This window comes from Pituophis catenifer, unplaced genomic scaffold (genome assembly GCF_029215685.1).
Source record: "Pituophis catenifer annectens isolate HBS135680 unplaced genomic scaffold, rPitCat1.0.hap2 SCAF_15, whole genome shotgun sequence".
Classification (NCBI taxonomy): Eukaryota; Metazoa; Chordata; class Lepidosauria; order Squamata; family Colubridae; genus Pituophis; species Pituophis catenifer.
This window is the reverse complement of record NW_027256895.1, coordinates 14865532-14877067: the sequence shown is the minus strand read 5'-3', so window position 1 is coordinate 14877067 and position 11536 is coordinate 14865532. Positions and strand designations below refer to the sequence as shown.

Sequence of the window (11536 nt, the reverse complement as noted above, 5' to 3'; positions counted from 1 at the left end):
AACCAACTGAATCCCACCTCTGGTTAGCATTTAGTTGGTACTGACTTCTCTTAGATTGTAACCAGGGAAATAAAAGGAATAATAATGAATCAAAAATAAATCATGAAAAATTAGAACAAGTAGAGGAACATTTGTACTTCATGCATTGTTAACTAGAGCCGCTGGGTAAGATCATCTGATGATACGGGGTGAGGTATCAGCAATACGCTGATGATACCCAGCTGTATATCTCTACCCCGCGTCAATTTAGTGATGCGGTGGATGCGATGTGCCAGTGCCTGGAGGCTGTGAGGGTCTGGATGGGAGTCAACAGGCTCAGACTTAACCCAGACAAAACTGAGTGGCTGTGGTATTGCCTCCTAAAGACTATGTTGATTGTACATCCTTGGTTTTGAGGGTGGGAGAAATTGTCCCCCTCAGAACGGGTTCACAATTTGGGTGTCCTCCTAGACTCACAGCTAAGATTAGAGCAACATCTGACAGTTGTGGCTAGGGGGACCTTTGCACAGGTTCGCCTGGTGAACCAATTGCGACCCTACTTGGATCAGGAGGCTCTCCTCATGGTCACTCATGCCCTTGTCACCCCAAGGTTAGATTATTGCAACGTGCTCTACATGGGGCTACCCTTGAAAAGTGTTTGGAGACTACAGTTGGTCCAGAACGCAGCCGTGCGAGCTGTCATGGGTGCACCTAGGTACACCCACATTACACCAATTCTCCACAAGCTGCACTGTCTCCCTATTGGTCTCCGGTCACAATTCAAGGTGTTGGTTATTACCTTTAAAGCCTTACATGGCTCAGGGCCAGGGTATCTTCGAGACCGCCTTCCACCGCATAACTCCCAACGACCGGTATGATCCACAGAGTTGGTCTCCTCCAGGTCCCATCATCTAAACAATGCCGGCTGGCGGGCCCACGGGGGAGGGCCTTCTCTGTGGCTGTCCCAGCTCTCTGGAACCAGGTACCTACTGAGGTCCGGACCATCCCCACCCTGTTGACCTTCCAAAAAGCGATTAAGACCTGGCTTTTCTGGCAGGCCTGGGGCTCTTGATCTCGCTCTTGCAATCTGGTGAGATCCGGCCATGAATAGTGTGAATGAGTTTTAATGTTTTTAATTTTTAAATGTTTTTTATAATGATTTTAAATGCATTGTGAGCCACCCTGAGTCTTCGAAGAGGGGTGGCATACAAATTGAATTAATAAATAAATAATAATAAATAGAGATGGGAAAATGGATGACAAAAGAAATAATATGTATAAATGCAGATAAAAGAAGTCAGGATGATATGGAATCTGTTATACGGAACAAATGTTTTATTATTTATTTATTCATTTATTTATTTTGGGGTTTGGTTTAGTTCATCTCATGTTAAGGATGGAGAAAACTAAATGCTACATAGAGTCAGTTTGTGATTGGAGCAGTCCTTGGGTATGCTGTAAACTAACTAAATATTTTTTTTTTAGAAAATAAAATAAAAACTACTGTGTTTTTGTGTTTGACCCTGCAGATATTTTTATATTTCCCGATTATGAATGTAATTATGTTGGTCTTTAGGTCTCCTATTGTTTATATAGTCCACCAGTGAATGATATAAGTCACTCCTCTTTCTTATACCGCATGGTACCTAATGAAGCGCATCAGTATACAGGAATAGTCAAGCTGTTCCTGCATTTTCAATGGAAGTGGATTGGGATCATGGCCATGGATGATGATAAAGGAGAAACATTTGTGCAGATCTTGGAGAAAAGCTTTAATGATAATGGAATCTGCACTGCCTTCTCTGAACGAATGCCGCTCCAAAGCAATTTTTTACACATGGTTGATAATTTCATTGACATGTTCAGGGAAATGGCCCTGTTGCTTAGTAAAGCAAACGTCAATGTTTGTGTTGTAAGTGCTGATACTCACATGATGTTAGATTTGCAGGTAGTGCTCAATCTTGCCGAATCAGTCATGAGGCTGCCTGTGCAGAAAGTATGGGTGATGACAGCCCATTGGGATTTTTCAGTGGCGCCCTGTTTAATCAATTTAAATATGCAGATCTTCCACGGTGCCTTGTCCTTTGCAAGTCACACCTCGGAGATGTCAACGTTTCAGAATTTCCTTCTATTTCAGGACCCCCATTCTCTGACCGATCATTTTATCAGAGTCTTCTGGGAACAAGCATTTAAATGCTCGTTTCCAGATTCTGCAACAGACAAAGGAAGCTGTACTGGCAATGAGAGACTAGAAAGCCTTCCACGTTCTTTTTTTGAAACAAGCATGACCAGTCAAAGCTACAGTGTTTATAATGCTGTCTATGCTGTGACTCATGCTTTGCATGCCTTTTACTCATCCAGAAGGAAATACGGAGCAGTGTTGGATAGAGATCGCCCAAGGACTTCTAAATCACAGTATTTTCAGGTAATGTTGCGTCTAAAAGGCAGATTTTTAAAATGCATCATTGTTATTGTTAATATTACTGCCTTCACTTATATAAGAAGGATTCTCATTCTGTATATACTGCCTAACTAAGAATTCCCAGAGAAGATGCACAGAAGGAAAGACAGTGGGTATATGAGTGGTCCTTGACTTATGATTACAATTGGGACCAACATTTCCATGCCTAAGCAAATCGGTTGTTAAGTGAGACCTGCCCATTTTTTGTCATGATTATTAAGTGAGTCATTGTAGTTGTTGAGCTAATTACATGATGATTAAGTGAATCCAGCTTCTCCCATTGACTTTGCTATCAAAAGCTGGATGGGAAGGTCACAAATGGTGATCACAAGAGCCCAGGACACTGCAACTACCCTGTTTTCCCCAAAATAAGACCTCCCCTGATAATAAGCCCAATCGGGCTTTTGAGCGCATGGCAATAAGGCCAAGCGCTTATTTCAGGGTTCTAAAAAATATAACACAGGGTCTTATTTTCAGGGAAACATGGCATTGTAACTACATTTAAGCCATTGCTTAACACATTGTAAGCCACCCTGAGTCTCCGGAGAAGGGCAGCATATAAATCAAATTAAAAAAAAAAATTTGACCAATCAAATTTGATCACATGACTGTAAGGATGCAGCAATAGCTATAAGTTCAAGGTCTAGTTATAAGGTATTCTTTTAGTGCCATTGTAACTTTTAAAGATCACTAAATGAATGGTTATAAGTCTAGGACAACCTGCAAACCACAGAGATAAATACGTGTAAATAGACTCCACAATGGCAATAAAAGGAGTAACGTTTTCTTGAGAGTATCATTTTTGTAAGTTATGAAGGAAATGAGAGATGTATTCTTGCAGATGCAGGATGCTACCAAATCCAGAATTTAGGATTTTATCCAAACTTTTGCAGAACATTCTAATTTAAGTAAATAATAAAAATTGCACAATAAGTTATAGGAGAAAAAAAATACATAATTACAGTACTTAATAACCATTTGGAAACTGCCCAGAGTCACTGGAAATTAGACAACATATAAATTTAATTCAATAGAAATAGTGATAGTAAAGATAGTATCAATAGTACTATTCCCCTGGCAAATAGTAAACCTTGGCTCTGAAATAATTGGATTCCCATCAGTGACATAGGTATATCAATATATTTCTACGCTAAAAGAAAATTTAGTCTGTTTATTTGAAATACATTGCCTGCTAGTTCTTCGTATGCTTTTCAAACTGAGCTGAAGTGAAATATTTGATTGGGGAAGGAAATAATGGGACTCCCAGTAACGGAGTGATAAAATAATTAAATAGCTTCAGAGAATATCAAAACTTTTTTCCAAGTCAAACATTTTTCACTTTTTCCACCACTTTGGTAACACTTGCGAAAACGTCATTTATTCCAGCTTTACCATTTCCTAAGTCAAGTCTCCTTTAACAACAGTGCCGGAGACAAGGTGTCTTTTGACAAGAAGGGTGAATTGCTAGATGGATTTGACATCATCAACTGGGTTACTTTCCCTAACAAATCCTTCATGAAAGTAAAAGTGGGACAAATGGATCCTCAAGCCCCATCAGGCAGAAGGTTCTCCATCAATGAAAGAAAAATCACATGGCCAGCCCATTTTAACCAGGTAGGACCAAAATGAAGTTTCCAGTTTGAAAATTAAAATAGATGGCCTCCTTTTCTGCAATTAACGATTGCCAGTATTGTTATGATAATTGCCACGAAGACAATTGAGAACACCATGTGGTATCAGAAAGAGCATCCGACCAGTAAACACTCATTCTTGTGGAGGAATTTAGATGTCATTTAGGTGGTTTAACTGAAGTGGTCCCTGACTTTCAGTAATAATATAATGTATATATTGACTCTATCTATGAGCAGCCCTGAAGTCAAATAGAAACAACTCAGAATAACCACAAGACATTTATTATTATTATTATTATTATTATTATTATTATTATTATTATTATTATTATTAGTTAATCTTTAGTGAGATTCACAGCCTTTGAGGCTGGTTGATAGCTCAGCAGCTGGAGTCCTAACCAAGGACCTAGGAACTGTTAAGGTATCGTCGGAGGATGTAAGCTGTTCCGAGTAAGGTTGTTTTTTGTAGAGTCAAAATATTCAAGTCCGGCAAATTTAGAATTTCTCAATAGCGGGGTAGCCCTTTGGGTATTGCTCCAAGGGCTCCAATTACAATCGGGACAACACACAATTTCTTTTTCCACAGTCACTCAACTTCAATTTGCAAGTCCCAGTACTTTGTGATTTTTTCTTGCTGCTTATCTTCAATTTGTGCATCACCAGGTATTGCAATGTCAATGAACCATACTTTTTTCTTTTCAACTATTGTTATGTCAGGTGTGTTGTGGACCAAGTGCCTGTCAGTCTGAATCCTAAAGTCCCACAAGATCTTGAGTTTCTCATTCTCTAAAACTTTCTCAACCTGATGTTGAGGAAGGTACCGGGGAAGCACAACAGCTTCCCCGGTACCTGGATGAAACTGTCTATCTAGACCCACTCCAGTCCGGCTTCCGACCTGGGCACAGCACGGAAACGGCATTGGTCGCGTTGGTGGATGATCTCTGGAGGGCTCGGGATAGGGGTTGCTCCTCTATCCTGGTCCTGTTAGACCTCTCAGCGGCTTTTGATACCATCGACCATGGTATCATGTTGCACCGGTTGGCGGGGTTGGGGGTGGGGGGCACCGTTCTGCGGTGGTTCTCCTCCTACCTCTCTGACCGGTCGCAATCTGTGTTGACGGGGGGGCAGCGGTCGACCCCGAGGCACCTTGCTTGTGGGGTGCCACAAGGGTCGGTCCTCTCGCCCCTTCTGTTCAACATTTATGTAAAGCCGCTGGGTGAGATCATCCGTGGCTTCGGGGTGGAGTTCCATCAGTACGCTGATGACACCCAGCTGTACATCTCCACCCCAGGCCACCCCAACGATGCCCTTGAAGTGATGTCCCAGTGCCTGGAGGCCGTGCGGGCCTGGATGGGGAGAAACAGGCTCCGACTCAACCCCTCCAAGACCGAGTGGCTGTGGCTTCCAGCGTCCCGATATAGCCAGCTGACGCCATCGCTGGCTATTGGGGGCGAATCACTCGCCCCCACGGAGAGGGCTCGCAACTTGGGCGTCCTCCTGGATGCACGGCTGTCTCTAGAAGACCATTTGACGGCCGTGGCCAGGGGGGCTTTTTATCAGGTTCGCCTGATACGCCAGTTGCGCCCCTTTCTAGATCGGGACTCTCTACGCACAGTCACTCAGGCACTAGTCACTTCCCGCCTGGACTACTGTAACGCTCTCTACATGGGGCTCCCCCTGGGGTGCACCCGGAGGCTCCAGCTGGTCCAGAATGTGGCCGCGCGGGGGATTATGGGGGCGACGAGGCGCTCCCATGTGACACCTCTCCTGCGCGAGCTGCACTGGCTCCCGGTGGTCTTCCGGGTGCGCTTCAAGGTGTTGGTGACCACCTTTAAAGCGCTCCATGGCTTAGGGCCGGGGTACTTACGAGACCGCCTACTGCCACCAATAGCCTCCCACCGGCCAGTACGCTCGCACAGAGTGGGCCTCCTCAGGGTGCCGTCCGCCAGACAATGTCGGCTGGTGACCCCCAGGGGGAGAGCCTTCTCTGTGACGGCGCCCACCCTCTGGAATAACCTTCCCCCGGAGTTACGTATAATAACAGACCTCCGGATTTTTCGTCGGGCCCTGAAAACTTATTTATTTCAACTAGCTGGGCTGGCTTGAGCTAAATTTTAAATTGGTTTTAAATTGGGTTGTTTTAATTTACGGCCAGAATATGTAATTATTTTAATACTGTTTTTTAAATTTTGTATGCTTTGTTTTTACTTAGGCTGTGCACCGCCCTGAGTCCTATTTGGAGAAGGGCGGTATAGAAATTTAAACAAATAAATAAATAAATAAATAAATGTTCCCAGTGGTTTTTGCTGTATTCAAATCCAAACTTCTGGCACAGTTTCCAGTGAATGATCTTAGCAACACGGTCATGGCGTTGTAGGTAGTCAGTTTGTGAAATTTTGCTGCACCCACTGATCAGGTGGTCGACTGTCTCATCTTTCTCATTGCAGAGGCGGCATTTGCTGTTGGTGGTAACATGTTGAATTTTTGCCTTAATGCAGTTTGTGGCTAGGACTTGTTCTTGAGCTGCCAAAATTATTATTATTATTATTATTATTATTATTATTATTATTATTATTATTATTATTATTATTATTATTAAAATTAGTGGATCAGAGGATTATTATCGATATAATTTACTTGGACTTCAGTAAGGCATTTGATAAAGTAAACCATAACCTACTACTAGATAAAGTTGAAAAATGTGGGTTAGACAGCATCACAACCAGATGAATTCGTAGCTGGCTGACCAACCACACTCAATGTGTAGTCCTCAATGGAACTGCATCTACATAGAGGGACGTATGCAGTGGAGTACCATAAGGCTCTGTGTTAGGCCCAGTACTCTTCAACAACTTCACCAATGATGTCGATGAGGCGATAGATGGGGAACCCATCAAATTTGCAGATGACACCAAACTGGCAAGAATAGCCAACACTCCAGAAGATAGACTTCAGATACAGAAGGATCTTGACAGACTTGAACATTGGGCGCTATCTAAGGAAATGAAATTCAATGATGAAAAAAGTAAGGTTCTACATTTAGGCAAGAAAAACATATGAAGAATGGTTGCAGGAACTGGGTATGTCTAGTTTAATGAAAAGAAGGACTAGGGGAGACATGACAGCAGTGTTCCAATATCTCAGGGGCTGCCTCAAAGAAGACGGAGTTAAGCTATGCTCCAAAGAAGCTGAGGGTAGGACAAGAAGCAATGGGTGAAAACTAATCAAGGAGAGAAGCAACTTAGAACTAAGGAGAAATTTCCTGATGGAACAATTAATCAGTGGAACAACTTGCCTCCAGAGGTTGGGAATGCTCCAACGCTGGAAGTTTTTAAAAAGAGGTTGGATAACCATTTGTCTGAAGGTTTTCCTGCCTAAACATGGGGTTGGACTAGAAGACCTCCAAGGTCCCTTCCAACTCTATTATTCTATTTCTATTTCTATATACAGTAGGTTATTTCAACGTATTAGTGATGAAAAAAGCCTATTCTGAGTAAAGGTAAGGTTCATGAATAATATATGCTATTTTGGATAAGATTCTTATATTTGTACATATCTGCACAAACACACACACACACAAAACTAATATTTTTCAGAAGCATATGATGCATGTACTGATTTCTGAAAATGGTTGGATTCAAGGAAATAAAATATATTTCTCTCTCTCTCTCTCCTCTCTCTCTCTCTCTCTCTCTCCCTCCCTCCCTCCCTCTCCCTCTCCCTCTCCCTCTCTCTCTCCCTCTCCTTCTCCCTCTCCCTCTCATTAATGAATAGACTATTCCTCTTGCTCTGTGCAATCATCATTGCCCACCAGGCTCCAGAAAGAAAAGGAAGGAAGGGAAGCCATTTTGTTGCTATGATTGTAATATTTGTCCATCAAGAAAATTTTCAAATGAAAGAGGTAGGAAATATTGTTATATTTATGTATGTACACCTGTGTGTATCCATAAAGGCACACAGAGATCTCACACACATAGCAGTAGCATTTAGAGTTATATACCACTTCTCAGTGCTTTGCATTTGAATTTTAAATTGCGTGTTTGTTAGCTTTTAACTTTGTGGGCCAAATTTTATATATTCATTTTAAATTGTTTTTAAATTTTGTGAGTTTATATGTGTTTTAATATGGCTGTACACCGCCCTGAGTCCTTTGGGAGAAGGGCGGTATAGAAGTTCAATCAAATCAAATCAAATCAAATCATTTTACCAACCTCAGAAGGATGGAAGGCTGAGTCCACCTTGAGCCTGGTGAGATTCGAACTGCCAAATTGAAGGTAGCCGGCAGTCAGCAGAAGTAGTCCACAGCACTGCATTCTAACCACTGCACCACCAGGACTCATCAGGTCATCCTCATTATTCATGAGAGTTCCATTTTAGTTCAGCTCTCCAAAAGCAAGATTTAACAAAGGTATATTTAACAGAGATGTGAATAGGTGTTAATGTTGCTGGAGTATATCTGCCAGCATGTCTACCTTGGAGGACTGAAGGCAAGGAATGATGAGAATTATTGCACATTGCAGTTCCAAAAACTATAGTTGTCCCCTGATGTTTTATGAATAGAATGTTTTCGATTAACAAATACTTCTCAGTAAACAAAAGTATGCAAATTTGAAATACGGCTATGAATTCTGAAATACATATTTTCACAGATATGGATCACTGCTTAGACTGTCCAGAAGAACAATATCCAAACAAGGAAAAAAATACATGCATTCCCAAGGATCTAAATTTCTTGTCTTATAATGAAACTTTGGGCATCACTTTGACAGTTTTGGCTCTATCATTTTCTATAACCACAGTGGTGGTACTTGGAATTTTCATAAAACATCGGAATACTCCCATTGTCAAAGCTAACAACAGGAATCTAACTTATCTTCTCCTTGTCTCCCTCTTCCTCTGCTTCCTCTGTTCCTTGCTGTTCATTGGTCAGCCCCAATTGCTGACCTGTCTTCTTCGCCAAATTGCTTTTGGGATCATCTTCTCAGTTGCAGTTTCTTCAGTTTTGGCCAAAACCATCACAGTGGTTTTAGCTTTTATGGCTACTAAGCCAGGATCAAAAATGAGAAAATGGGTGGGACAAAGATTTTCATACTCTCTGATTCTCTGTTGTTCCTGCATTCAAGCAAGTATTTGCACAGTGTGGCTGTGCACTGGCCCTCCTTTCCCAAATTTGGACATGCATTCTCTTCCAGAAGAGATTGTAGTTGAATGCAATGAAGGATCAGGCAACATGTTCTATTATATTTTAGGATATATGGGATTTCTTGCTCTCATCAGCTACATTGTGGCTTTCTTGGCTCGAAAACTGCCAGACTCTTTTAATGAAGCCAAATTTATTGCTTTTAGCATGCTGGTGTTTTGTAGTGTATGGATGACTTTTGTCCCAACGTATCTGAGCACCAAAGGAAAATACATGGTAGCTGTGGAGATCTTCTCCATCTTGGCTTCCGGTATAGGAATATTGGGATCTATCTTTTTCCCTAAATGCTACATCATTGTAATGAGACCAGAACTCAACACAAAGGACCATCTAAAAACAAAAAACTAAACATTACTAATATTCATTGATTTTGAAGAAGTTAGCATGGTCTTGAAAGGAAAGTTGAAGAGATAAAATGTTGATCAGTCATGAGGAAGTGGAATGTGTGAGGAAAAGATGTAGAATAGCTCCAACTTGACCTCAATGCTCTTAAAATGGGGAAAGTCGATTGTTTGGACTAGATTTCAACTGTCTGTTTCTATAACATATCACAATCAAGTAGTATTCCTGGAATTCCTGCACCATCAGATTCGTGACCTGGCTCACTTGAAAAGGTTGACGCAGTTACATAAAGATTCAGTGACATAAAAGGCATACTACTAGGGTACTATTAGATAGCACTCCTTAATAAACAGTACCTAGAGCATGCTACTCCTGCTGGAGCTGATGGAGCAGGCAGAGACAATTGGAGGAAGTTGGACCTACAAATATCCTGCTCCCAATGCCATGTAAGACTTTGTAGATCGCATGAGTTACATCAGCAAGCTATTAACATTTATTGATAAATACATTAAGCAACCAAAGGTGTGTTACTACTTACTAAGTTTTGAACTGTTCTCAAAATGTCCAATAAATTCTGAGATACGTTTTAGCATATCTGCAGCCAAGTTTCATTCAGCAGCCAAGTTTCAATGTCATATTCACGCAGAACCTTCCACAATTCAGGCTGATTTAGTTTATCATGCACTTTCTCTAAATCAAATATTGTACTATTTTGTTGGATTGATGTTTCTATTTATTTATTTATTTATTTATTTATTTATTTATTTATTTTTGAATTTGTATACCGCCCTTCTCCCTGAGGACTCAGGGCGGTGAACAGCCAGATAAAAACATCAAATACAAATATTAAAACACATTTAAAAATATATATAGATTTGGCCGCATTAATTAAAACGATAAGCAAAACAGAACAATTAAAAAACCCTTAAAAAGAAATTAAGCCAGCCCGGCTTGTTGAAAAAAAAAAGTTTTAAGGGCACGGCGGAAGGCACTGAGGTCATGGATTCTCCTTATCTCAGGGGGCAGCTGATTCCAGAGGGTGGGTGCCCCCACAGAGAAGGCCCTCCCCCTGGGGGTCACCAGCCTGCATTGTTTGGCTGATGGCACCCCGAGGAGGCCCTCTCTGTGGGAGCGCACGGGTCGGTGGGAGGTCGTCGGTGGCAGTAGGCGGTCTCGAAGATAGCTAGGCCCTATGCCATGGAGCGCTTTAAAGGTGATAACCAACACCTTGAAGCGCACCCGGAAGACCACCGGGAGCCAGTGCAGTTCACGCAGGAGCGGTGTTACATGGGAGCGCCACGCTGCTCCTGTCACTACCCGCGCTGCTGCGTTCTGGACCAGTTGGAGCCTCCGGGTGCTCCTCAAGGGGAGCCCCATGTAGAGAGCATTGCAGTAATCAAGGCGAGAGGTTACGAGGGCATGAGTGACTGTGCACAAGGAATCCCGATCAAGAAAGGGCCGCAACTGGCGGATCAGGCGAACCTGATAAAAGGTCCCCCTGGTTACAGCCATCAGATGTTCCTCCGAGGACAGCTGCGTATCCAGGAGGACTCCCAGATTGCGAGCCCTCTCTGTGGGGGCCAAAGACTCGCCCCCAATAGTCAGTGATGGAGTCAACTGACCATATCGGGATGCCGGGAACCACAGCCACTCAGTCTTGGAAGGGTTGAGCTTGAGCCTGTTCCTCCCCATCCAGATCCGTACAGCCTCCAGGCACTGGGACATCACTTCAAGGGCATCGTTGGGGTGGCCTGGGGTGGAAATGTACAGCTGAGTATCATCAGCGTACTGATGGTATCTCACCCCAAAGCCATGGATGATCTCGCCCAGCGGCTTCACATAAATGTTGAACAGGAGGGGCGAGAGGACCGACCCCTGAGGCACTCCACATATAAGAGGCCTCGAGGTCGACCTCTGCCCCCC

The 11536-nt window shown here is 42.6% G+C and overlaps 1 protein-coding gene across 1 annotated transcript; it reads left to right on the top strand.

Annotated features, from left to right (window-relative positions):
• The first annotated feature begins 2345 nt into the window (after positions 1 to 2345).
• LOC139324606 (vomeronasal type-2 receptor 26-like) lies at positions 2346 to 9680 on the top strand. Its single transcript, XM_070954324.1, has 4 exons — positions 2346 to 2404; positions 3865 to 4054; positions 7846 to 7972; positions 8721 to 9680. Exons 2-4 carry the CDS (start codon positions 3956 to 3958, stop codon positions 9617 to 9619), a joined length of 1125 nt encoding a protein of 374 aa, XP_070810425.1. The 5' UTR covers positions 2346 to 2404; positions 3865 to 3955; the 3' UTR covers positions 9620 to 9680.
• Positions 9681 to 11536: the final 1856 nt, after the last annotated feature.

Excerpts from the sequence above, each read along its gene's own strand:
- LOC139324606 (XM_070954324.1), top strand. The coding sequence starts at position 3,956 with ATGAAAGTAAAAGTGGGACAAATGGATCCTCAAGCCCCATCAGGCAGA. Across the intron at positions 4,055-7,845 it reads GGCCAGCCCATTTTAACCAG|ACTATTCCTCTTGCTCTGTG; the intron begins GTAGGACCAAAA and ends ATTAATGAATAG. Across the intron at positions 7,973-8,720 it reads AAAATTTTCAAATGAAAGAG|ATATGGATCACTGCTTAGAC; the intron begins GTAGGAAATATT and ends ATATTTTCACAG.